The 27120-nt window shown below is 39.2% G+C and overlaps 2 protein-coding genes across 5 annotated transcripts; both read left to right on the top strand.

The window, feature by feature from the left end:
* Nucleotides 1-808: 808 nt before the first annotated feature.
* On the top strand, nt 809-13212 carry nup58 (nucleoporin 58). 3 transcript variants are annotated; one of them, XM_082546550.1, is made up of 14 exons: nt 809-1254; nt 1806-1966; nt 2055-2087; nt 2201-2479; nt 2624-2792; nt 2924-2989; nt 3254-3428; nt 3798-3877; nt 4131-4249; nt 4474-4556; nt 4722-4923; nt 10263-10346; nt 11085-11183; nt 11616-13212. In XM_082546550.1, exons 1-14 carry the CDS (start codon nt 1175-1177, stop codon nt 11783-11785), a joined length of 1800 nt encoding a protein of 599 aa, XP_082402676.1. In that variant the 5' UTR covers nt 809-1174; the 3' UTR covers nt 11786-13212. The 3 variants fall into 3 exon arrangements, with proteins under 3 accessions (XP_082402676.1, XP_082402677.1, XP_082402678.1); XM_082546551.1 differs by lacking the exon at nt 10263-10346; XM_082546552.1 differs by lacking the exons at nt 10263-10346; nt 11085-11183.
* A 1173-nt stretch (nt 13213-14385) lies between these two features.
* ropn1l (rhophilin associated tail protein 1-like) lies at nt 14386-22661 on the top strand. 2 transcript variants are annotated; one of them, XM_082545764.1, is made up of 6 exons: nt 14386-14489; nt 14904-15036; nt 15753-15876; nt 16684-16845; nt 17397-17572; nt 21026-22661. In XM_082545764.1, exons 2-6 carry the CDS (start codon nt 14906-14908, stop codon nt 21093-21095), a joined length of 663 nt encoding a protein of 220 aa, XP_082401890.1. In that variant the 5' UTR covers nt 14386-14489; nt 14904-14905; the 3' UTR covers nt 21096-22661. The 2 variants fall into 2 exon arrangements, with proteins under 2 accessions (XP_082401890.1, XP_082401889.1); XM_082545763.1 differs by lacking the exon at nt 21026-22661 and adding an exon at nt 18001-19412.
* Nucleotides 22662-27120: the final 4459 nt, after the last annotated feature.

Below are 27120 nucleotides of genomic sequence, written 5' to 3' on the forward strand. Positions count from 1 at the left end.
GCTAGGTTCCATCTTGCCTACCACACACCTCACCACTGTCTTGCTGTCCTAACAAATGTATGGCACCAGCCTCACATACTTCCCTGCCACTGCTGACTTCCTCATGCAGTGCCACAGTTCCTCTTGGCACCCTCTAAAAAAGGATGAAATTCAGGACTGTACACAGGTTACATCTAGCAAATATCAAAGTGAGAGCAAAACAAACAAAAAAGAACCCAAACATAATGTCAAAAGATCTGAATAAATCTCTGCTGAAACATGTATTAATATTTTTATATGCTGTTTTATAATAAGAAATGTAGAATGTAGAATAGTTAATTTGTTAATTGATATTAATATTGATAAAATATACTTTTCAGAGTTTGCAAAAGATGGTCTGCAACATTTCTGGGTCAAAAAAGGTGGAACAATGCAATAAATGTTGGAAAAACTCAGATAACACATTTGCAACATATTTATTTTCATAATTTTTTAGGTTTATTAGGTTACCAAAAACTATTAATGATACAAACCTGTGAACCATTCATCCGCCCTGGGTTCAGAATAATGGAACTGTTGCTCGTTTATCAGGTAAGTAACAGATTATTTAAACTCACAGAGACAATGACAATTTTGAAACAGCATTGTGCAACCAGTTATACTCAGCTTTGCAAATACACTAATGTACTCTGAGCCGTTCTTCGTTGTTATTATAGTCTGTAGCTGCTTCTTTTATTTTGAAAGAAACACCGGATTCAACATACATCCGCTGCTCAGGACTGCCAGACTTAATCCCATGCGCATGCGTGACACATCACGAGACGCAAAATCTGCGGGGATGACGGTTAATGTAGTTGAAAGAAAGGAAATCCACTACCCAAAATGCACTAGCATTTAGGATATACCAGGCGGGGAATAAGAAAAGTGACACCATGCGTGAATGCACCCTGCGATAATTGTCAGGTTTAAGAAATAGAAGCAGAGGAACAGGTTGTGTAAACATAACAGGTGGCAACTGAATATTTTGGGATTTAGTGAGAGAGCTGATGAGTTCAAGTATGTTTTGGTGAAGACGGGACCGCGGATTCGGCCCTCACGCGGGCGTCTAAGCTAACTGTCGTATTAGCTGTGATGTTTTCAGAAGTGAGCTAAGCCCACAACCGATTGGTGTTGACACCGTGCCTTTTAAAAGAAAATGTCTAGCTTTAACTTTGGTTCGGGAACTCTTGGGTCCACCAACACAGGTGGAGGATTCGCATTTGGGGCCGCAACCAGGTAACGACAAATTTTAGATAGCCCACTTAGCTAACGCTAGCATAACCAGAGGTATCTTGGCGTTAGCAGATACGGCTTGCGAGTTTCAAAGTCAGTGCTGGGTACGTTGTTTTCCCGAGCTACTCAGCAATGTCGGGTTATAGATGAGCATTTTAATTAGATACATTTGTAAACTCTGTTATTTGAAACTTTGCACATGCACGCACTGCAGAGTGAACTCTTGCAAATTGCGGGCTGCCAAGAGAAGTCTTTGAAGTGACAATTAAGCTATAGTAATTGTAGTTACTTTTTATTTTTTAAGAGGGAAATTAGTTCATTACTGGTAATAATGTGATTGGGATTACCATCCATCTGTAAAGCACTTATCACCATTTAGGTTTTCTATATAGAAATTTAAGACCCTGTGTATTTTCTTCGACAAAATCCTAGTTGTTAATCTGTGTGTACTGTAACCATAACACAATGTCAATCTTTTATTAGTTTGAAACTTGGCAGATATTGTAGAAGAATGTATGGGCCTAAACATATTACTTTTTTTTTTTCTTCGAAAGTGCTCCTGCGGCCAATACCGGTGGCTTTTCTTTTGGTACACCTTTGGGTACAGCAAGTGCAACCCCCAGTACCAGCACCAGCACCCCGTCTCTTGGCCTAGGAGGCAGTCTTTTTGCTCAGAAACCTGCTGGAGGATTCTCCTTCAATACACCTGCCTCAAGTAAGAATGCAAAATAATAAAGAAATAAAAGTATTTGTGATATTTCTGCCAGCTGCCCATCTTATGTTGGGACCTTGTGTTATTTCAGGTGCTGCTGCGCCCACTACAGGCCTCACATTAGGTATGTTTGGGGTTCTCTGGGGTATTTTTAAGTTGAAGAGCTTCTGAACAACAGGTAATGATTGTGAATTTTTTATTTTATTTTTTATTTAATAAACAATTACTTTCTCTCAGGTGCCCCAGCCAATACAGCTGCCACCACTGGCTTTAGCTTGGCTTTCAACAAGCCCACAGCCTCAGCTACGCCATTCTCCCTCACAGCTACTAGCACCTCTTCGACAGCCGCTGCTGGGACAGGCTTGACGTTTGGCTCTGTCCTGACCTCCACTGCTCCACAGCAGCCTACAGCCACTGGCTTTGCCCTCGGTCTCGGCGGAGCTACGACCACCACCACGGCAGCCTTAACAGGTCCATCACTAGGCAGCAGTCTCTTCTCCAGCACTGTGCCTACAGGTGAGAGGCAAACTGTCAGCTTTACAGAGCTGATGTGTTAAATACATGGCCAAGTGGGAGTACAGTGAATGCTTTGAATTACAGAGTGTTCGTTTTAATTAGTTGTCACAGTTCTATAAACTGTATGACTATTTCTTGCCGCAGGTCTGAGTCAGACTACTCTTGGTGCAGGAGGCGGGTTATCGTTCGGTTCTCTGCTGGCAACCTCGACAGCGTCATCAGCAGCTCCTGCTCAGAGTATCGGCCTGGGTGGAGTCGACTTCAGCACTTCTTCTGAGAATAAGAGCGACACATCATCTGGAGCCAATGCGCAGTACGTCCTGCTGACCAACACGGTCCTTTACTGTCTTATGGAATATGTCTAATGTCTCACTCTGCTGTTAATGTTTAGCACCGACTATCCTTTCTGTTCTAATGATGAAAAACACTTTTTCTCACCCTCAGGGACAGCAAAGCTCTAAAAGATGAGAACCTGCCCCCAGTTATTTGTCAGGATGTTGAAAATTTTCAGTAAGTATCGTTGTGTGATTTATTTATTTTTTAATTTTTTTTTTTTTAATCGGGTGTTTAATAGGTTGAATGCAGCAGTATGACCCAACCCAAATTTTATCTGGTGAGGTCTCTAGGAGTCCCCATTCTGTGTAAAATCCCAGATGCATACATATAGTTTGAGTAGTAGCACTTTGAAAGCATATTTTGATAGTTTGCCATATCTATCAGAGAGCTTTTATGTCATCTACAAGTGATTTCCTTCTTTTCTTAATTCTTTTGCAGAAAATTTGTGAAAGAGCAAAAACAAGTTCAGGAGGATATAAGCAGAATGTCATCAAAAGCCATTTCTAAAGTCCAAGATGACATCAAGAGCCTCAAACAGCTTCTGTCCGTCAGCGCCAGCGGTCTGCAGCGCCAAGCTTTGGCCATCGACAAACTGAAACTGGAGACGGCACAGGTAAAAACGGTGTACTTATGTTGACACAGGTGTCTATTTCTGATGCACATTATTTGTCATTAGAAAGTCAGTAAATCAGAAACTTGCATTCCAAACTTCTAGTGGATACACAATATATAGTGTATGCAGTGTTGCAAAATATATAAGTCAGGAAGTCCAGTATCAGTGTTCATTTCCCAAAACATCTGTAGCTGTACCTAAGATAAACAGAATTATTTTAAATTGGACTTCAGATGAACTTAATATGTGGGTTAACCTTTCCTGTTCCTTATACCTCACAAACTAAAAATATGAAAAAGTTTCCCTTGGAAATCTCACAGATTTTTTTTTTTCTAGATGTTTGACTTTCCTCTTTCCTTTGTTGCTAAGGAGTTGAAAAATGCTGACATAGCACTTCGTACACAAAAGACCCCCCCTGGACTTCAGCACGAGAATACGGCTCCATCAGAGTAAGTAAGCTATTGGATGAAAGTCAGAAAGTAAATCCAAGGTCAATGTGTGCTATTGCAGTCCTTTAGTTCTCATAGACTCTGTTTCAAACGACTCTATTTCATTTTAATATCATAGGACAGCAATAAAAAAATACACTTGGCCAGTGGATGTTTTTGTCAAAAAGCTTCTCTTAATAGTTGATTCAAAAGGTTAATAATGAACATTGCTTAATGTACTGAGATTTAAAATATGTGTCCCTTTTGTGTGTAGTTATTTCCATAGCCTGGTAGAGCAATTTGAGGTGCAGCTTCAGCAGTACCGGCAGCAGATAGAGGAGCTGGAGAACCACCTGACAACCCAAAGCAGCGGCTCTCACATCACTCCTCAGGGTGAGAACACATTTGTCTGGCTGTTAACGTAATTCTGTTCATGTTAAAGTTCGGTTTGATCACAGTGTTACATGTTTCATTAACAAACAGGCTACAGATGTGTTTGCATTCAAGATGAAGAGAAAAAAGACAGTTTCTGGTTCTTTTCTTTTCTGTAACCCACCCTGTTTTATTAAAATACATCAAATATTTATGCAGACATTTTTTTATGCTTTTGTTTACAGATCTGACCTTGGCCATGCAGAAGTTGTATCAAACATTTGTCGCACAGGCCGCCCAGCTCCAGTCTGTCCATGAGAATGTCAAGGTCAGTTTATTCCCTCCTGCTTTTACATATGTTAATAATAATAATAAAAAGATCCTCATTCGCATTGCTTGAAATGTAATGTGTAATAATGTATAGGACTGGGTGACGAGGCAGTTGTAGCGTTTTCATTTAACGTGTCTTTCTCTCTGGTGTCTTGTTGTATAGATTTTGAAGCATCAGTACCTCTCCTACCGCAGAGCCTTCCTGGAAGACTCCACGGATGTGTTTGAGTCCAAACGGGTGTCTAACAGGAAATGGCAGAGCACGCCGCGAGTCACTACTGGGCCTGCTCCGTTCTCCAGTGTGCCCAATGCTGCAGCTGTGGCCATGGCAGCCACATTGACCCAGCAACAGCAGCCAACTCCAGGTCTGACTGCCTACAAGTTCTAGCAAGTTTCTCCTTTGTTAGGAGACTGAAGGAGAGGAAGGAGAATCAATAATAAAAGCAAGTTGTGGAGAAGACAGGATCAGTGTGCTTTTAACATATTTTGGTAGCAAATAACTCAAAAGGTGAGAGAGGATGATTAAAAGTACAAAAGTAACAGCAGCCTTATCTGGTGTTAAGGTATCTGTGCTTTCTGTAGTGAATGAAAAGAGGCTAGAAAGGAAGAAATGAGAGAAATCTGTTGCTTAACTTTAACAGGAGACATTTGTGCTGCCTTACCGTCTTGTCTCTGACTCTCAGTACAAGGGTTGGGAACATTTATTTTATGCACCTTACAATTCAAGAGTGAGGACATTAAATAGATGGCCCCAGTGCAAAATGAAGACCAAATCCCTTCTGTTAATTTCTCTCCTCCTCCGTGTGCCCTCTCTAATGGGATACCAGAACAGCTTTATGGCTGACATCACTGGGGAAAATGCACAGTGGTGGAAAAAGTCGAGCAATCTCGTTTTGAATCTGGAAACTTCTAAACCTCAGTTTTGGGTTTTGTTTTGTTTTAGCAATGCTAAAAGTGAGCCTAGTACTCAGTTGAGGTTGTTGTGTAATGAAGTTAGGATAATTAATGCACTTGCTGCGAATTTTGTGGTTTCTGAATGATTAGTCCAGGTAGTGGTGCATCTTTAGATTTTTGTCACGTCAGTCTGGGCGTTGAGTTGGTGTACGTCTATGGCAATGTAGCCCCAGCTATCTTAAATCCGAATGATATCTCAGACGTGTGGGAAACACCAGTTAATCTGACACCGAATCAACATGCTCCTCTCTGAATATACAGGGTAGTAAAATAAGAAGAGAATATATTAAAGTTGTCATCCCCACCGTTCCTTCAAGCACAAAGCTTCTGTTGCCCAAGGTCTTACAAGTAAAAAGTCTAGTTTAGACACAGATATTCACTTTAGAGAAACCATTCTCTAAATAACCTTAACCTAATGACATTTACAGTTTGACTGTCATGCTGTTTGTCAAATTCTTTCTACTCTTTGACAGTAACAAAAAAAATACTATTAAGTACGTTGTATTAGGCATAAATACACGGATTAAACATTGTGTTTAATTGGAAATTGATTTGGCATTTTGTAGGAGCTTATATCCTAAAATATCTAAATGAGACTCTTATACTGAGCAGTCAAGGACTCAAATTCAGTTTTGTTAAACTACAGCCAACATAACCTTAAGAATATTTACTGCAACATCTGGTTTGAGTTGTAAGCCATTTTTACTGGCACATCAGGGTACCTGCATACAACTAACACACTAAGCTATATATTACGGTAGCATGCTTTTGCAGTCTCTTTATTGACGTAACTTCAAAGGTTGATGGGATGTAAAGGCAGGTTGGTTTAAAAATGTTAGTCTGATCTCTACTCATTTGACAAAGCTCATGAGATGTGCTTTGACTGTTATCAGATCTGCTGCCCACCAGATGTTTGCTAATTTTTCCATTTTTAATGAATATTTCACATACTTTTGAACACTTATTTGGGTATGCAGATGGAGTTGTACGTTAACACCTAAACTAATTAACTATGTGCCAAGTAGGTATGGGACTATTTAACTAATCCATTCCTTAGCCACTGTTTACTGAAAAAGAAAAAATAACAACAACTTAACACACAAGCCACAATAGTTATTATTGTGTGGTAGAAGTGCACACCACCTCGGTGCCTGCTTAAGATTTTTTTTAAATTTCATTAAAAATCAAATAATTTTTTTTGATCACTTGTTCATTTTATCCATTTGTGCTCTGGGTATGCTAGCTATCCAACAAGGCTGTAGTATATGAGGTTAACATGAGTCGGGTTTGTAAATTATTTTTGGCTAGGGTAATTGATTGCTTTATTTAGCAAATCTCCCACCTTTTCTGCTAAGCCTAATTGCAGGCTAGTATATTTATTTATATATTTATTTTTTCTGCTTAAAGGTGACCTGTTTAGATTCATTTAGTTGTTGCATATTAAACATGTTGAAAGTTTCAAAATGAGTTTAGTGTACAAGTAATCCCAGCAAACCAAACACTCAGCCTTCAGAACTCTAAATGCAAGTTTTCTAATATTTTTTTCTTAACTCATGACACTGTTTGGATTGCATTTATATAGCGCTTTTCTAGGCACCCAAAGCGCTTTACAATTCCTCTATTCATTCACTCTCACATTCACACACTGAATAACAAAGGATTATCATTAATATGGTTATAGTAGCCCCACCCACCTGCTTTTCACAGCTTTTTTTTTTTTTGCAAGGGGCAGCCAATCAGAAGAAAGTTGACTGAAGAGAGAGGAGCTAAAACAGGTTTGTTTCAGTCAGTGGATGAACTGAGGGGACGTGAGTCATGCAAATCTAAGTAGAGCTCGAAATATAATAGGTCAACCTTAAACTTGGGTCATTATTGAAATGTCATGTTGGAGGGTGATCAGTATCACAGCATTTAAAGATGCAGTGGGCTGGAGTAGGTTTTTTTTTTTGTTTTTTTTTTGTTTGTTTTTTGGTAGATTCACATCCGACCTGTACACATGCCAGATGAGAATGGGCCTACACTGTTCAGATTTCTGTCTCCATGGACATTGGGTTAAGGTACCAAAAGACTCAGGACTGAAAATAACTCTGAAATGTACTTTTTTCTAGTGGAACTAAGGCTGAGAACGGTGAAAAGCCCCGGTCACTTACTGGCCTAAATGAAGCAGTGTTCTCAGTGTGTTTGTGTTGTGAACAAGGAGCTGAGGTTGGTCTTTTATGTGGACAGATCATTTGGATAATGAATTGTCAGCAGTGACAGTAAGTGTGTGCATTATCTCACTGTTCAATACCTTGATATATTTGGCTGGTTTGGTTTTAATAAAGGCCATACCACTGTAACTTGATGAAAGTGATTTCACTTAAGGGCTACTGTCAGTGCAACAGGGCTGGATCATTTCACATAGAGTTCATTTCAGAGAAAATGTGGAGCTAAAGAGCTGTTCACAAGTTGTGATTTCAGGTATTTTATCCAAGGCGATGGTATGTTGTACAGACATTTGCTTCTCAATTCTGTAGAAAGTCTACTTTTCTTGTTGGTTTAACTGTTTGGTAGTTCAGAAGAGAACAATTTGTTGCTGCTCACACTGGTCCATAAGTACCAGTGAGATACATTAGTGCCAAAAGAAACTGGTCTGTATGGCCATATTGTGTGTCTTGATTGTACAGGGGAGTTTATTTTCCCACCATTTTTCTCATCTGAGGATACAGCGTTGCTTGTTGTAGATAGCGCTGCGAGCTCAGCAGTATTGGCACTCAGAGGAATAAAGATTGGAAAACTGCCGTTGAACATGTCGCGATACAAACAGGAATTCATTGAACCCACTTCCAGTAATCATCGGCATACTGCTGCTGATTACGGTGGTGTATGGGTAAAAAAACAACCTAAATGATTAATTGCTAATGAAAACACTGCTGCTTTTGGACAGTCAGTCCTCTTATCAAACGCTAGGTTTTTGTTTGTTTTTGTAGGATTTAATGGAAGTCCACACTCATCCAGAATTTGACATTCTGTGCAGTTTTGCTCACACTTTAAAATATCGTCTTCCACACCTCTACAGTCTCACTTGGCACAATAATGACTATTAAATAATGTAATAATTATTGGTCTGTCAAAGTTGTTTTGACTTTGAAGGTAATTGTGGATATTAAACCACATTAATACTCTCTAGTTGGTATCTTCTCACTGTCAGTAACGTGTATGCAAATGCTGTATTTTCATGAGTGCTAATATAACAGCTGTTCCCATTTACCTCTTTTTTCCTTTTATAAAAGAAGTGAAGGAATTAATGTGACTTTTTATTTATTTATTTTTTAAAATGGTAGGTAGATTACCAGTGTCACAATTTGCCTACATGAACCTGAGATGCTCAGTAATGAATCTGAATTATACCTTTTGGTATCTTTGTTTTTCTGTGTGTTAAGCTTGAGCACAACAGTTCACAATAATGGGCCTGATTAGTTGACTGTTTGAATGTTGCTATTATCTCCAAAACATTTCCATATTCTTTGTCATTTATAGTGTTTAGTATTTTGTTTGTTTGTTTTTTCCCCTGCTAGTGGCGTTCAGGAGGCATGACTATTACAGGGTGTTTTGGAACCAGTAGAATTTACTGTTAGTTATCTGAAATTAGACTAAAAAAATCAATCTCTTGCAGGTTTTAGCTTGTCATCTCTCTCTAAAGTCAGACTCGATCCAACAAAGACGGATTTGTAGCTTATAGTAATTTACAATGGAGCTTTTGTTTTCATAATCGGTGTAAAATTATTTAAACGAACGTAACAAAGGTCCTTCAGTTTATGTTGGACGCATGACTCAAAACTTGACCACGCTGTTTTTCACAGGCAAACTACCAAATCACTGATTTTCTTTGTTTTGACCAGTTTACACTCAAAGGCAGCCATGAATGCCGTTTTCACATTTCTTATCTAATTCTCCAGTGCTTTTACCTGTAACCTTGTGTTTTAATCTTATATATCCAATGCCTGTTGATACAGTATATTTAATCTATAAATATGTTGTGCCTTTTAAAGCTATATTCAGTAATTGTGTGATGCATTTTTAAAAAGTTTTTTTTAAATTAAGGTATGCTAGTTCATTCACTCTCAGAAATCTTGAATTTGGAAACTTGTCAAATGCAGTAGCACTTAGCAATTAACAGCCAATTGTTGTTCCAAACTGTTTGTTTGTGTTTTATGTAAGTGGAATTGCATATTTAATTGAAAATAAATTGGTTTTTAAACAAAGAAACGCTTGTCCTTGTTTCTTTTTCACTGAACTTGTTTTAAGAATGTAGACTAATTGAAAAGCTCCCAAATTTGATAAGATAAAAGAGAACGCTTAAAGAAAACAAGACAAGTTTCTGAGTGAAAGAACTAGCAGTGCTTCCTTTTTCCCTCCCAGCTTGCCAGCAGTGATAAATGCGCTGCTGATTAGCTGGAATATTATAGTTGAAAGCCTTTATAGCAGGATAGTACATATTCATATGTACTTTGTGAAAGCCTGATCCGTTGCCTAATTATTGTCATATTTCAGCTCATGTGAGGTTGCAGTTAATTAGATGCTGTAGTCTTTTGATGCCTCTGTCGGCGCAGTCATTAGATCAGATTATCATATTTTATTTGAATCAACTGCAGGACTTGTTTCTAAAGCTAAAATAAAGCTGTCAGCGTGACAGCAGTGCAGTTTACTTTGTGTTTTTTGTCTCACATAAAAGAAGAGTAAAAGCCTGTGCTCTCTCTTTGTGCCTTAGGGACCCAGGCGCCTCTGGGGGCAGGGTTTGGAAACCCCTTTGCCTCAGCATTGGGCACTAGCTTGGGCTCTTCTACCCTGGGAGGTATTACCTCTGCTTTTTTTTTTTTTTTTTTTTTTTTTTTTTAAATGAATATTCCCTGTTTTCTCGTGTGTTTTATTTTTTGCTAGACCCCTGCATACTTTGCCATTTCCCCTAATGTTACCTGGTGGTTAAATCAAAGTGGGTTTTTAAAGAAAATGTATTTGAGTTTGGTTGTATGACAGACTAAGCAGCTGGTGTGTATGTGTCTGACAGAGTGGTGCAGTCAGAGCTTAGCTGTTTCTCTTTTCTGCTCTGCCTTTTGCGAGGAGTCAAGTGCGTTCACACCACACACAAAAACTGCAATCCTATCGTACAGTTGTTACCTGGTAAACAGTTTCACTCAGCTGTCACGGCGAAACGCTGTGGTGTTAAAATACGGGCATGTCAAATTGCAAATCCACTTGAGAGTGTGGAAGCAAGTGGTCTGAGCGCACTCAAAAGTATTGTCTGTTTTCTCGTAGTTTGGGTATTCGGTGAAATCTGCCGTTTTTCTTCCTTTGGCCTTTGCTTTGCGGTGTAGTGCACTGTGAGTCCTGTTTGATTCTGCATTATTCGGTCAGAAGTTAAGCCAAGTGTGGTGCTCTGTGGATTAGTTTATGACTTTTTTTTTTTCTTTTTTGCTTGCTTTTGTCTGCTAATGCCTGCCAGTGTGTAACTCCTGAGGCGCTTCTTGTTTTTGTATCTAGTCTAGGCTGTGTGCTTAGACCAGTCTGACTTCCATGTCACTCTCTCCCACAGGTTTTGGTGGTGGGCCAGGATTTGGTGGGGTGGGGACTGGGGGGTCTTCTTTTGCCTTCTCTTCCACCAATAAGCCCACAGGAGGCAGTCTGAGTGCAGGTACAATACATGCTGTATATAGCACCTTAACACCTGGGCCACCAAACATGATGGCAACAAAGAATAAAGGCTCAGCTCGCTAAGTGTATAAAGTTTGGAAAGGGTCTAAGCTGTAACTGTGTCTCATTAGTGTAATGTAAATGGAACTGCAACAAGTTTAGTATATCCATATTTTAAAGTTATAATGAACGTCCCAGCAGTGGGTAAATACAGTTATGTGTATATATGTTTGTTTGTGTGTGTTGGCACTTTAGAATCTTGGGGGTTTTAAGCTAGGATGGCAAAATCCTTATAAAAAACCTCTGAATTTCATTTGAACTTCCTTTTTCTGACACCAGATTTTCTAAATCCTCATGTTATTCATGTTTTATCTTTTTGTTTTTCTCGTATTTGACTGTTTTTTGTTTTTTGTTCCTTGTCTTGCTTTACTAGGTTTTGGTAGCACCAACAGCTCAGGCTTCAACTTCAGCAACCCTGGCATCAACCCCTCTGCCGGCCTGACATTTGGCGTGTCTAACCCACCTCCTGGAGGCTTTGCCACAGCAGCACCCTTACTCCAGTTGAAGAAGCCCCCAGCTGGTAACAAAAGGGGCAAGAGATAGAAACGGGAAATGATAGACGCATGTTACTGAGCAGCTGACCAGCTATGGGTTTGTAGCAAGTACAGCTTGATCTCCCAAAAGCATAGAAGACGATGCTAAAATGACCATTACCCAACCAAAACGGAGGAAATATGCTATTCTGAATTGTCCAGTCTTCTACATGCATTTCTTTTTAATTTACCCACATTCACGTTTTCCTGTTGGATCCAACTCTGCAGAGGGATTAGACTACAGAAATTAGAGCAGAAGTACACGAGTGACTCTGTTTTTAGCAGTGATTACTTTTGCCTTTGGTAAAGAAGGGAGGACCCAAATCAATACAGTAGGCAGCGGCATGTAAAGATAGGATAAAATAGCATTTATATCATTTTAAGCATGGATTTAGCTCATTTGCATTGCTTCAGAATGTTTTTCTTTCTGCACACTTTGGTCTGTGGTGCTACAATGCTTTTGGGATTGTTGGCTCACTTGCAAATTGCTCAGTTACTGGTGAGAAATTGCTTAAGCCAGAACATTTTATAAGACAACGTTTTTTCCGTTTGTTTTTTTTAATGCTTTGAAATGGTTCTGCTGTGCTCCACAAACTGTCAATCACAGAAATGCACTCGAGCGCTTCCCAAATGATCACGTGGCCCAAGGATCGTCCAGGAAACGATCAGATAAGATTTATGGAGCAATGTTTGTGGCAGAGTTTCCGTCTGAAGTATCAAAGGAGTGTAATATTACATCCTAGATAGTTTTATAGGCTCCGGAGCGTCCAGGGTTGTTGTTTTGTTTTTTTTGTTTTTTTGAGAAGCACAGTTTTATTTTTATATCAAGTAGAGAAAGATATGAGATTTGAGAGGTAAAAGTGGACTAGAACCTTGAGCTGGCCCATTATCTAGCTCATGTAACCTGTGTTTTGTTTTTTTTCTTTTGCTACTCCATCCTCATTAATTACTTTTAGACACATTATGGTTTTTGGTGTTTTGCCCCTGTGTACTGTTGCAAGAACTTGAGATTCGAAACTTTGTGCTCTTCGTATTACATGAGTTCATTAGATGTTGAGTTGGTTGAATTTGAAAGGGATTTCATATGCATATTGTACCTGCTCAGTTTCTACATGTGCTAGAACAAATCTGCACTTTCCAGTGTATGTGACCTGACGGTGATTGTGTGAATGTGCATGTGTTTCTGTCACACAAGTATGAAATTGTCTCTCTGGTCTGATCATATTTCCTTTGAGTACTGGGGCTGGTCGGGGGTCAGATATTCTGCTTTTTTTTTTTTGTTTGTTTTTTAAATTGTCCATGTTGTTGTTATTATTTTCTAATCACAGTCTGTGGAATCCTGAATTTTCTAAAAGCTGTTTAATAATAAAATCTCCAATATGATGTTTTGCCTGTTTGTGGCATCACTTCAATAAATGTGTGTTGACACAGGAAAAACTCTGTCATCAATATGTTGTATGTCACATGCTTTGCAGCAGCTCTTCCCGCATCTGATATATTTTCAAGTCATCACACGAAGCAAAGTTAACCCAGACTGTTTGTGACAACATAATTGTACTATGAAGCTTTCAAGGCTGTAAGCCATATAATGCCAAAGTTTGGGAAGTTGCCCTAAAATTAACGCTTTCACACTAACTTCTACTGTTCCTTTAAAAAAAAAAGGCACAGTCTAGGTTACAGATTCCTTATAATGTAGTCAGGACCTAAGAGGCCTTCTGAGGGTACATCAGTCTCTCTAAACTCGAAACTAACGTGTTTGTCCTTTTGCAGTGTTACTTTGGTCTTCCACTTTTCTATCTAAAGTTAAATTTTATCTTAATAAAAATATTAAAGCCAGTGACCAGTTTCAAAAGAAAGTTTATGTTTAAAGTTTTGAGACTGTAATAAAACCCATAAAGATTCCTCTAAACACATATCTGATTAAATGTATCATTTATTCAATTTGACCGACAGGTTTTAGCGTAACTAACATGAGGGAAAAGGTATTTTCCCAATGATCAGTTAGTCTTACTACAATAAACTTAGGTGAGGGAGCACAGTATGCTGTTTGAACACTGATCTCTGCTGAAAATGCCCTTTTGTATATCTGTGTAAATATTCCATTAATAGTTCTAAATTATGATGAATGATTCATTTGTTCCTTACAGCAGGGGGGTGTCTAGAAGGGGAGCAAAGGGGCCTGCATCCTGAAATATGATAGGCTGCCCCATCAAAGTCACTGTATTAGAAATATTACTACAGTACTGTCTTATAGTGCCCCAAACCATTATACAGCATAGAACGGGCCACTGGTGCTACTGATTCTAGCTCTTATTTAAGTAAAAAGTTTTGAAAGTGGTGTTTTGTGCACCAGTTTGTTTTCACTGGAGGAATATTTCTGACTGAGTATTGAGATTTATGTCAGTGTTCTCCATGGGTGTCATGTTATTTTCGTCAGACAGATAACGCTGCCTCCACATGAACAGAATCAACTTTCTGGGATTTCCTTAGCTGGATGATTGAGCATGTACCAGGAACAGTGTTTTCAGCAGAGGGGGCGGTAGTGCTCTTCCCGTGGGGTTTCTAATACCACAGGGAGAAGAAGAAGAAGACGCCGTTGCTATGCGACGACGCTACAACACTCCCATGAACTGCTAGGCATAAATAATCATTACTTAGGCTAGCAACTCATATTTCAGGGGCGTCTTCCGGTGACTTTCTGTTCATCAGTCCAGGTAACAGGCTACAGTTTTTAAAGCAAGTACCATACAGTGGATTAATGTCGGTGAACATACTATAATTATGTAGTTGAACAAAGGAGAGGGACAATTGGGAGAAAATGTTTGGTGGACTAGAAATTAGTATTAATTTATTAAGTTGAATCGGTAAAAAAAAACGGTACCAGATGAGAGTGTATATGCAAATTTTAAACTTACTTCTTTGAAACACACTGTATTCATAATCATATGTCTATATTCCTGTCAAACTCCCATGGCTAGCACAGACAAATTTGAAGCACCAGAATGCAGTCTTTATATTAATTATGTTTTTTTTGTCAGTGCGGGTGATTTTTATTGTAGTTTTTAATTTTCTATTGGATTCTATTTCTTTTCAACTAATTGGACATTATTGCATTGTTTATATTACAGCCATGCCTCTTCCAGACACATTCTACTGTGCCCAGCAAATCAACATCCCTCCCGAGCTGCCAGACATCCTTAAAGACTTTACTAAGGCAGCCATCCGAACACAGCCCAAGGATTTGTTGCAGTGGTCTACAGCGTAAGTCTTAATGTCTGTCAATGAAGGTTCAGGTTAAGAGTAGAGATGTGTGTGATTGTGTTTTATTCCAGTTTAATTCTCACAAACAGGAGCATAAACCATGTCTCCAGGCTACATCACTGTAGGGAAAGGCAGGCCCCTTTCACCTGTGCGTGTCTTATCGTTGCATTGACTAGCTGTAATTAGATCCCAAGGGCTTTCATGTTAGTGCAGCAGTTAAACTATCTTACTGTCTCGAATAAAGAAAAACCATGCTAAAAGCACTCGATGATATGGAAATATTCAATTTATTTTCTTTTACCTTTTATTTCCTACCTCTAAGGACTCTCAGCATCCTCTTCTTTTTTATTGACCAATGTAGCTTGGCTTTGTTTATAGCAATAGACAATAAAGTGAGTCATACAGTGAAGCGAAAAAACAAATCGAGCGCCTCCTGGGTGATGAGATGTTTATGTTATTAAAGTAATACTTGGCTCTGTTCCCTTTCAGAGATCCTGAAAGTCAGTAAATGCATGGAAAGTTATATTTTTTCTTTTCTAATAATGAAGTGAAATATGCCACAGCATGCCTTTAAAACCTCTCACAAAGAAAAGCAAATGGTATATTTGAATGGTATACTTAGGAAGCTTGGGGGCAGATGAATTTCTGAGAATGGTGATGCTAAACACAGTGTTTAAGAATTCTTTGCTAATTATTATGACTGTGTCCTCTTCCAGATACTTCAGTGCTCTGTCTAAAGGAGAGTGTCTGCCTGTTAAGGACAGGCTGGAATTAAATGTTGCCACCCAGAAGACGGACACTGGGCTGACTCCAGGTCTTCTGAAGATCCTCCACAAACAGGTAGTTTCTCAACAGCAGGCTCATAACCTGTAGAAGTTGTCGCACAAATAAAATTTTTATTCTCACTGTTGCTTTTGAAAGAAATAAATGCATTTACTTTATCACATATTTGCGTTTCGTCATTTACTGTTTTGCTTTTATGGGTATAATTATAACTTCCATTGAGTTTAATGTCCAACTTTGATTACTCTTCTATTCTTTTATGCGTGTTTTTATGTGTGTGTCTCCATATAGCAGTGATGTTTCCCGTGTGGGTCATTAAAGTTTCATATTGTCTTAAATCCATTTTATCTCACCTGGGCTGTTTACTGGCATCTCGGTGTGGCGGATTCATTAAAAGAAATGAATAATTAATATTTCCTTAAAAGCTAGCACTTAAGCGGCAGCATAAATCTTGTGAGAGTGCTGCTCTTTTGTTGTCTCGAGTTATTCATTTTGTAACATTTTAAACTGCATTGATAGTAGAAAGTCTGAAAGAAATCCAGAAAATCTGAATGCAAAACAAATGCAGATCTGTGCCATTATTTGAGAGATTATTATTAGTGTTTATATCCTGCTCAAATCTACTTTTTATTTGGATTACTGTGCATCAGTATTTGCGGTTATTTATGCCCTGGCTGTTCACATATAAAAGTCTAGAGAAAAAAGAGATTGTAAGTAAATAGAGCCACCAGATTCTCCATATCCAACCTTGTTGTTTATTTGTGGAAATAGGACTCATTTCAGATTTTATCTAGAAAGTGAATAACTAGATTTCCCCCCCTAAAGTCTCCTAACCCCCCATTTTTTTTTATCATCAAATCATAGCTGTCGCCCAAGACAACCTGTAGCAAAGAGGAACTGCAGGCGAAGTGGAAGGGCTTGTGTCTACCTGTGGCTCAGCTGGAGACCCTGCTGTCGCTGGGCAGCTTTGGCTCAGATATTGACTGGATGGAGTTTTTTGCCCTGGGCTGCAGCGCTCTTGGAGGGGTGAGGTGTTCACAATCCTGGCTATAAATGCAAATACAACTTTATATACTTCTTCCTTTGAGCCTTAAAAACCTGGTGCGAGGCCAAGCACAGCTGGAGATCCTCCAGCAGCACACTCTAGTCCCAGGGGTCCCCTGGCTCCAAAAAAGAGTGACTGGATAAATCCTTCAGCAACTACTTGAATCTTTGCTTCGCTGTTAAGCCAATGATATTTTTTTTGGCTTCACAGATTCAGATAGAGCAGTAGTGACAGATCAAAGAGAATTTATTTAAGCATGAAGAACTTTACAGAAGATAAGTTGGTGTCTAGGAAAGCAAATGCAGCTAAGCATTAACAGCATTATGTGCTCAGTGTTAGTAATTTGGGTAGAATTCTACTCCTGTTTTCAAGGCTCTTGAACACTTTAACCACACGAGGGCACTCTTATGCTACTTAGATTTAGCTGTCTGAGTTACAGTGTGTGCATGCAAGTATATTTGCAGTGTGTCTTGCTTAAATGCGATGCAACAGCAAACTAATTCTTTGTTTTTGTGGCAACACAAATCCTCAGACTCTTATCAGTTCGCTTAAGTTTGCCTGCGAGATCCTAACAGAGGATGAGACGGGTGGTGCCGCAAAGATCCCGTTCGACACCTTTGTCAGGCTCTACACTTACCTGGCTCAGCTAGACGGGGACGTGCCACAGGAACGCATTGACAACTTCCTCGGCACTCTGCAGCCACAAGTGTAGGTGTCATTTTCTCCTCAGCTGTCAGTCACACCACAAGCAGAATGGGTGTAGTAGTGGAAAATTGAGCTATTTTGTATGCATAACAATTTTTTTTTCACACAGCGTAATTAGTTTCCCAGTTTGAATTATTTCTTCAGTCCGAGCTAAAAAAAAAAAAAGTTTTTTGTTTGTTTAAAAAAAACATTTTCCTCTTTTGTAATTCAGTCATAACTCTGGATGTGCTAAGCAGTATTTTAACTCTGTTGGCCCAACATTTCTGCCAGTCAGTGTCAGTTGGCTCAGAAGCACAGACAGTTTAAGCGCTAAGCCATTTCCCACTATAGCCTCAGATAATGTTGTGAGATTGTGATGTTCAGTGTTGTGAAAATCCCTATGCTGCTGAGTGGAGCTGTTGCACTGATTCGCTGGTTTCTCTGCCCGACAGCAACAAGCAGAACGGCATGATTCAGGTTTCCAACTTCTACCCCAGCAGGAAGGGAGGGAAGCAGAGGCAGAAAGCAGTGGAAGAAAGAAGTTAGAAATAGGAATAAGGAAATGATGGCGCCCAATTAATAAATGGAGCAGCTAACGCTTCGTCAAGCACAGCTGTTTTTCCAAAAAGAAATTGGTCCCATTAATTGTTGGCATCAGCCACTGTGGCCGATTATTCATCAGTGTCCGGCTGAATCAAGCCGCTATTATGAGTCTGGTTGGATTTAATGAGCAGCAATAGAAGCACAAAGCTGCCGTGCTCAAACTGTCAGGTAGGGCGTGTGTGGATGCTTTTTATTTCCCATTCCCGTATGACTCGGCTAGTGAAGTTCATTTATCATGCACGCTGCCTCACCACATTTGGCCTCTCTGCTCGCGTCTGCATTTCACCCAGCAGACCAAAAAAAAAAAGGAAGTCAAATAGATAAGCGCCTACGCCACAAGAGTGTGAGTTTCAGCTTGCATTAGAGACTTGTGTTATATTCACTCCTCTGTGCAGTACTGTAAACAAACACAGGCACATTTCAACACCAGTGACAGTGACAGTGTGAAAGGTCCAGAGGTCCAGAGATACAGTATGACTGTTATTAACATATTTGCCTCTCATACAAACACACACAAAACTGCTACGCTGGAGGTATTTCAACAGACAGCACAACAAACGGGATCAGAGAAAATTCCGTCTTCAGACACTTTTGGCATTTGGTCGCAGGGGTGGAGGATACACGGACACACAGATACTGTAGCTTACCCCTTCCAGGATTGCAACTGTGGTCAAGTCAAAGAAGACTGGAAGACAGATAGAGCCCCCGCTAACTCGATAACTGCAGGCTCTCCGCCCATATGACACAGCAGAGAAAGAATTTTGTCAGGGCTTCCAGCAGTGATCTTTTTGTGCAACGCCCACGTTAGAACTGAGTAAATGAGCGCGCTGAAAATAACTCAATATTAACTGTAATCTGCTCATAATGCTTTTATATTTGGAAAGATTCCTATTTGTATTGATAGCTTTTATGTCTGGCTGAAGTCTGAAGCAGAGATAACTCTGGTATCAAAGATTTAGCGCACGATGCAGACAGCGCATAATTTGTCTTCATCAAATAACACAACATTCAGAAGCCATGCGTGAGGATGTGGATCGCCCAGCTGGAATTACAAGGTTAAACAGGACGAGATTTTTAGCTGTACTTATATTGTATTAAAAGAGGTATATAAATTGACAAGTAGAAAACATAAACACTGATTTGAACTTGGTTTCCTGTGGATCTTTTTTTTTTTCCAGGAACCGATGAACCTCTTTTGATAAGGAAATCAGGAAGTTTTTGATTCTGTGCAGGGTTTTCTCATATACAGGAATTTGCGGCAACCCCACACGTTTTATGCATAGCCAGAGGAAATATAACAGTTCCTTTTTTAACTACTTATTAGGGATTCATTCACCATTACATAGTGGGCATTACTGTGTATCAGTTGCACAGAAATAATAAAAAAACCCATTGATTTTTCAAAATACAGACTAGCCTTGACTGATCATTTTTTATAAGGATTATAAAAACGGCCCATTTTGAAACCGGAAAAACCCTGCGGGGTTATAGTTTTTTTCTTTTCTCAAAAAAGTACATGTTTGTGAGCTGGTACTTTCCAGTGATCTAGGAATTACCCTTAATGCTGTTACTGCTTACAATAAAACACTATGTTGAAAGCTCAGTTGTGTATTTATTCAGTCTGCAAGCACTATTGCTTGCATGAGTGTTAGGGGCTTCTATTTGAAAGCTTTTTGATCTAGTGAATTATTATGTCGTTGTTAATTGGATTTAGATACTCTGGTAATGTTGCTACAGTAAAACAGCAAAGTAGTAAAAACATGTCTTTCACCCTGTGCACATAATTCTTTGAGATTTACAAAATCCAAGCCTCATGACAGCAAATTACAAAGAGCAGCCTCCTGTTGACTTAAATCAAACTAAACCTGGCAAAGCTGGCAAACTGCATGTGTTTTGAGACACAACATGTTCTTGTTCTTTAGAAAAATGTCTGTCTTGTCAGTCACACCTGTCTTGGTTGACAGTTCTAGTAAAGTAAAAGTACAATCCACCAAGAATGCTGTGGCCTCAACACAGAGAAGCATTACTATCCTCCTCCTCCTTATCATCATTAGTTTATTTATTTAAAACATGTTGAGGGAGAGCCATAGAGGTGCCGAGGCACACAGTAAGGTGCAGAAGTAAATTTATGAAGCAGCAAAAGAAGAATAGATTGTAAATCACTGTATATGTAAATACCTACTGTTTGATTGCGACACATTATATGCTCCTCACAAAGCATTCCTTGGATATCCTCAAATTTCTCTCCAATAAATTTCTTTTTAGGGGCATCTTGCACTATAATAGTCAGGCTTACAGTTACAGATGCTGTGTGCCCCCCTTTGTTTTAGGATGTTAGAACATGGAAAAACATGATGTAATTGCAAAGATGTCAGTGGTTTAGGAATCTCAGCTTTAGGGTGGACCTTGTTGCGCAGCCTTTACTGTTTCTCCAACTTTTGCTCACAACATCACATCTCCAGGGACGTGACAAATGTTGCAGGGCAGTGCGAAGGGAAAAAAAGGCAGTAGAAGAGAGAGCAGACACAAAGGCTTCATTCTACAGTGACTCTGTTGTGTAAGAGATTTCGGGGTAAGGATAAGGGAAAACATATTTCTAGCTGTTTTCTGAAGTTGCAGAATTTATCGTTCTGTGAGCTGTATTGTTGAACTGGGTTGAGCTAGACTCCACTTTGGGAGCATGAGAGCATTGTTGGTTTGAAAGATTTATGGGTCGGTTTTTATCAGTCGGTTAGTTTCAGTTTACTTCAAAAAGAAAATCTAGATAAGTAATCTGTGATGACTGGAGATGTTTGTATGAATTGTTTTGCTGTATATATATGAACGAAATGAATTTAATTGACATGTAACATATTTAATGCGTGTATGTTACAGGGACCTGCAACATGGGATGATAAAGCCACTGGACTTTATCTACTGGGACGATGTGGCTTCAGCTCCATAACAAACGTTGCACACCGAAGCTGGAGGTTTAACAGTGGAGGTGGATTCGAATCCTAAAAGGATTGTGCATCATGTGCTGATATGTCAAAAATAACGAAATGATCTGGAAATACTGTCTACATTGTAAATGCTAAAAACAGAAATATGGCTGAACTGTCTGTGATATCACCCTCACTTCTCTCATACGTCTGGGGTATACGCTCACCGCCATCTTTAAGATGGGATTGACAGGCACCTGTCAATCAAGCAAAGACCCGCGAAGCATTTTCTCTTTGAGCCTCATTATCTTCCTAATGGAACAGTGATCTTAAAATCCCCACTGTGACACATATCAGCAGGTGTGAATTTAATTATTGAGACTTAAACTCGTTCAAAAAAATACTGTAATTACTTTTTGCATTTTGAGAGAGGACCTCGGGGTGAGGGGTGGGGGTGCTTCATTAGATTCTGGGATTTATTGCAGCCATTATCATGCTGCCGTTGAAGGACCAGCATTTTATACAGCTTGATAAGTCCCTTGTACAGTAGCATTACCTACATGATTATGCACAACAGTCATTAGTTGCTCTGCAAGACGGCCAAAAAGAAAGTATCCCCTCTTTCACTTTGAAGATTTTATATATCAGGACTTCTTAAAAATGATCTGGTCCTTACCAGGTTCTAAAATGATTTAATGAGACAAAGGATGAGCAACATCACGTGAAATATTACACAGTTTCATTATTTGATTAATGAAAATCAATGTGTGTGAAAAACTAAGTAAACTGTATGATTCTGTAGCTGCTTGAAGTGATAGTTTTTTGTGTGACTTTATCAGTCTCTCACATCACTGTGAAGGGATTTTGCTGTTGTACTCCTTCCATTAATTGTGGTTTTCTTGCATTTATTTATGCACAGCTCTATTAAGGTCCCACCACAGTGTTTCAGTCAGGCTGAGGTCTGTTAATTGTATGCAGTTCACGTATCTCGTCCTGTCTATGTAGACAGGAAGAGATAGAAATTTACATTTAACTATTACAACCTTCCTGGTCTTTGGGATATAACCTCGAGTTGTGTTCACTGACAAAGACGCATTCAGACTGATGGAAACATGCTGGCAATCTGTCTGCATTTATTAATTAGACAGCATAATCTCAGAGTGGTTGCAGTCTTTCAGGGTCAGACTGGGACTGTTTGCAGAAAGGTTGCCTCCTATCAGGTGAAATGAGTCCTCTGGGGTGAGTTGCCTGCTCTTGGAAAGATTACATCTATCTTGTTTTCCACTTGTGAATCATTTTCTTACTGCAGAATGATGGACCAGATTATTTGGAGATCACCCCACAACCAATCCCAGATGGCCATCAAGAATTGGTAATCTAAGGTCTTTGCTGATGTCTTTCCTCCTTAACACACACTTAAATGCTACAGACTAGTACTAACAGCTGCTGATGATCAGTTGATCAAGTGCATTGGATTAACAGCACCTTGCAGCTACTTACTGTCTTAATTCCAATATTATGTAAGGTTGCACTTGTTTGTAGTTTTTACACACACTGTTTTTGCCATACTGTTTATTAAATAAATAATAACCCAGTGTAATGCTTCATGTGTTGTTGCCTAGTGGAGGATGTATACTTGAATCCTTAAAACTGAAAGACGATTTTTAAAGATTTTTTTTAAATTAATCTATTTACAAGCCTGATTTTGTCTTTGGTCTGACATCATGCTACCAATACGTAACATTGATTGGTACAGCCTGTATTTGGGAGGGTTTTTTTTAAACACATGAATACACAGCACTTAATTAAGGGCCTCTAGTGATTGATTAAAATTAGCTAATTACCACTTGTAGACTATTGAATTTTTTTCCCCCTACTTAACATTCTACAAAAGCTTTTTCTCACCATGGATTTAAGTGTCGCCCTCAGCTTCTGAGTGCTGGTAGTGTTTTCTGCCCTGGCTTCATTAACTTATTAGGCAAGAATATCAAGGTTCTAATCAATAATCACCACGTTAGTGTCAGTGCTATAAAGAGAAAAAAATTTTTCCAACCTATTCTCAGACAGAAACAATCCTTTAAAAGCCTGTCATAAACACTTAATTTAAGTCACATTTTCAGTTCATTACACACATGCATGCACCTAACAGTTCAGTGCTTGTGCACATACAGGGCTCATAGTAGATCATTGTGAGGGACTCCTGCTATGTGCCAAAGAGGGGAGCATCGTGGGTGTTTTGGCTGCTTGAGGTTTTCAGGGGAAAAATGAATGACTGAAAGAGGAAAAGCATACAGGAGCCTGTCTAAACATACAAGCAACAGCAAGGTCATTTTATTTTCTTGCAGAAAAATTCAAGAAAACTCATCTTTCTTTCCTGGAAAGAAGAGTTTTCACATACAGTGGGATGCAAAGGTTTGGGCAACCTTGTTAATAGTCATTATTTTCCTGTATAAATCGTTGGTTGTTACAATAAAAAATGTCAGTTAAATATATCATATAGGAGACACACACACAGTGATATTTGAGAAGTGAAATGAAGTTTATTGGATTTACAGAAAGTGTGCAATAATGTTTAAACAAAATCAGGCAGGTGCATAAATTTGGGCACCACAAAAAAGAAATGAAATCAATATTTAGTAGATCCGCCTTTTGCAGAAATTGCAGCCTCTAAACACTTCCTGTAGGTTGTAGGAGATGGCCATTCCAGAACGTTGTACTCTGCATGAATGCCTTAGTGGATTTTGAGCAGTGTTTCGGGTCGTTGTCTTGTTGAAATATCCAGCCCCGGCGCAGCTTCAGCTTTGTCCCTGATTCCTGGACATTGGTCTCCAGAATCTGCTGATACTGAGTGGAATCCATGTGTCCCTCAACTTTGACAAGATTCCCAGTCCCTGCACTGGCCACACAGCCCCACAGCATGATGGAACCACCACCATATTTTACTGTAGGTAGCAGATGTTTTTCTTGGAATGCTGTGTTCTTTTTCCTCCATGCATAACGCCCCTTGTTATGCCCAAATAACTCAATCGTAGTTTCGTCAGTCCACAGCACCTTATTCCAGAATGAAGCTGGCTTGTCCAAATGTGCTTTAGCATACCTCAAGCGGCTCTGTTTGTGCTGTGGGCGGAGAAAGGGCTTCCTCTGCATCACTCTTGCATACAGCATCTCCTTGTGTAAAGCGCGCCGATTGGTTGAATAATGCACAGTGACTCCATCTGCTGCAAGTTGATGTTGTAGGTCTTTGGTGCTGGTCTGTGGGTTGACTCTGACTGTTCTCACCATTCGTCGCTTCTGTCTATCTGAGATTTTTCTTGGTCTGCCACTTCGAGCCTTAACTTGAACTGAGCCTGTGGTCTTCCATTTTTTTCAATATGTTCCTAAATGTGAAAACAGACAGCTTAAGTCTCTGAGACAGTTTTCTGTATCCTTCCCCTAAACCATGCTGGTGAACAATCGCTGTCTTCAGGTCATTTGAGAGTTGTTTTGAGACCCCCATGTTGCTACTCTTCAGAGAAAATTAAAAGAGGAGGGAAACTTACAATCGACCCCCTTAAATGCTCTTTCTCATTATTGGATTCACCTGTGTATGTAGGTCAGGGGTCAATTTGAGTTCCAATAATTAGTTCTAAAGGTTTTGGAATCAATAAAATGGCAACAGTGACCAAATTTATGCACCTGCCTGATTTTGTTTAAACAATTATTGCACACTTTCTGTAAATCCAACAAACTTTATTTCACTTCTCAAATATCACTGTGTGTGTGTAAATATGATATATTTAACTGACACTTTTTAATCTAACAACTAACAATTTATACAGGAAAATAATGACTATTAACTATTAACAAGGTTGCATCCCACTGTACACGCGTCTTATCGGAAAATGCCTTTTTACATGAAGAATATTCCATGGTAATGTTTTTTTTTTAAGTAATATTACTCTGCTTATAGGTTAAGACATATTTCAAACACATGCCGTGAGGACATTCTGGTTTTATTTTAGAGTTACAGCTATTTGTATACACAACTCCCCATTATCAGAGGCTCAAAAGTGACTGTTTGACTGCTTGAAGTCTAGAACCCACACATACAACCAAATGCTGTGTTTCCTTGCTTGAGATGCTCTGTCAGCAACTGCCTGCTTGTGGATCACACTGCCTTCAGTAAGTAAAAAGCCAGCTCTGCAAACCACAAGTATTTCCACTCATGAAAGCATCTTTTGACTGAAGACTTTGACAGTGATAGTCTTACCTCCTCAACAGTGTTCTCGACTAGATGTGAAAGAAACCAACAAAGTAATTCAGAGTTCGTCCACTTTAATAGTTTTCTGTCTTTCAGGCCACTAAAGAGTTTGCTATCTCTCTCTGATATGTTTATTTAAGTTTTGCAGCCTAATGATGGCCACCCTCACTTGCATCAGCATCTCACCATACCACAAAACTACTTGTCAGTGAACTGTTCAATTGCTTATGAGCCTCTGAAAATGATGACTGCATAAAAAACGGCTTCATGAATTTGAGCTGAAAGTCAGCACTTCAGTCACATCTTGATTTTTTGATTTAGAAATTGGTTGAGGAGGTGTAAGCAGACAAAACGACAAACATTGTGTCATGCCAAAAACGTATGGACCCAAATGTATTCAGTGGATCGAGGACTCAGTAAGACACTCACACTTTCATGAAATCCACACATTATCAGAAGTCCTTAGGTCAGCTGATCTGTTAGAGAAAATATGGTTTGTCTTCTGAGCCAAGGTTGAGCCAAAGCTGTGCATGTGAAGCATGTGATGTGCAATAAACACGATGTGATATAAATATGACTACAAGCAGTGATGAGCCATTGACCTGATTCATACTTAATACTGTGCTATTTTTAATAAAAGTCGCTTAAATTACACTTGCCACCTTACTGGTGGTGGTTCAACATACATATTTTCATGGTGATTTAATAAGTTCAATCACTTTGTCAACTTTCCATTCGTGCAATAATGAACAAAGTCTGATTTGCAACGAGGCTGTTCTCAGTTATCAGGCAGAATCCTGCACCGTGGGATGCTGTAGGACATATACAGTACAGAGTGTATGTCTGCAAATGTAAAGTGTCCTTATCTGAAACATAAATTTCCCAACAGCTGTGTTTCTGTCCTAGGCCTTGATGATAAAATGTCCCTTTGAAAGAGATAAAGAGTTCCTATCCTAAATTATCACCCTTGTTAATGTACCCTTCCATTTTGAATGAGAAGAATGAGAAGAGTGACACTGTGGGGATTTGCATGTTGTAGCAGGTTATTTGATTTTATAATACAGTTGTCTAACCATCATTTATATATCATGATAGAAAACAAACACAGGAAATAAAGCTGAATAATGACAACAACAACAATAATAATAATATAAGGCAAACTGTTTCGCATAAGAACTTGTAATATCATGCCATCTTTGAATCCCTGCACTTTAATGGGCTCTAGTTATTGAGTTTAATCCCCTGAAAGACCAGTTTAGTGCCAAGCAATACTAGCCAATTTCTTTTTTACTAAAGGAAAATTGTTGCTTTCACGGGAGCTTTATTCTGCTGAACATTGCACTGAATAGCACTACTACAGCTGAGGGATGGATCAAAATGTAAGACTGGAACAGAATCCAACTTGAAGTATTAACACTCAATTGCCTGTTGGTTTGCTGTGCTTAGCTAAAAGGATTGTGGTCCGACACCACAGGCCTGTGATAAAGCCTCCTTTGTGACAGTTATAACTGTTCAGCTGTGGTTATTTCAGCTGTGTCTGGACTTCCCTTTATAGTTAGTTTCTCTCTTTGCATTACACTGCAGCTGCATTACAATAAGAGGTAGTTCCAATATTTTGTTCACACCCTTTTTTATAAATGAGAGTAGACTAGATATTTGGGAATATTGCAGGAGAAGCAGGGGAAAAGAGAAGTAAAAGAGTCTGTTCCTACTATCTGCCCCCCCCCCCCCCCCCCCCGTTTTACTTCACGTGCTTTATTCTGAATAGCTCAGTTTAAAATACTATATAGGGATAAAAATCTGCTAGA

This window comes from Aulonocara stuartgranti, assembly GCF_965226115.1.
Source record: "Aulonocara stuartgranti genome assembly, chromosome: 9".
Taxonomy (NCBI): Eukaryota; Metazoa; Chordata; class Actinopteri; order Cichliformes; family Cichlidae; genus Aulonocara; species Aulonocara stuartgranti.

Bases quoted from the DNA above. Each gene is read 5' to 3' on its own strand.
- ropn1l (XM_082545763.1), top strand. From the start codon at position 14,906: ATGCCTCTTCCAGACACATTCTACTGTGCCCAGCAAATCAACATCCCT. The intron at 15,877-16,683 runs GTAGTTTCTCAA...ATCAAATCATAG, and splicing joins TGAAGATCCTCCACAAACAG to CTGTCGCCCAAGACAACCTG. The intron at 16,846-17,396 runs GTGAGGTGTTCA...ACAAATCCTCAG, and splicing joins GCTGCAGCGCTCTTGGAGGG to ACTCTTATCAGTTCGCTTAA.
- nup58 (XM_082546550.1), top strand. From the start codon at position 1,175: ATGTCTAGCTTTAACTTTGGTTCGGGAACTCTTGGGTCCACCAACACA. The intron at 2,480-2,623 runs GTGAGAGGCAAA...TTCTTGCCGCAG, and splicing joins CTCCAGCACTGTGCCTACAG to GTCTGAGTCAGACTACTCTT. The intron at 4,924-10,262 runs GTCTGACTGCCT...TTTGTGCCTTAG, and splicing joins GCAACAGCAGCCAACTCCAG to GGACCCAGGCGCCTCTGGGG.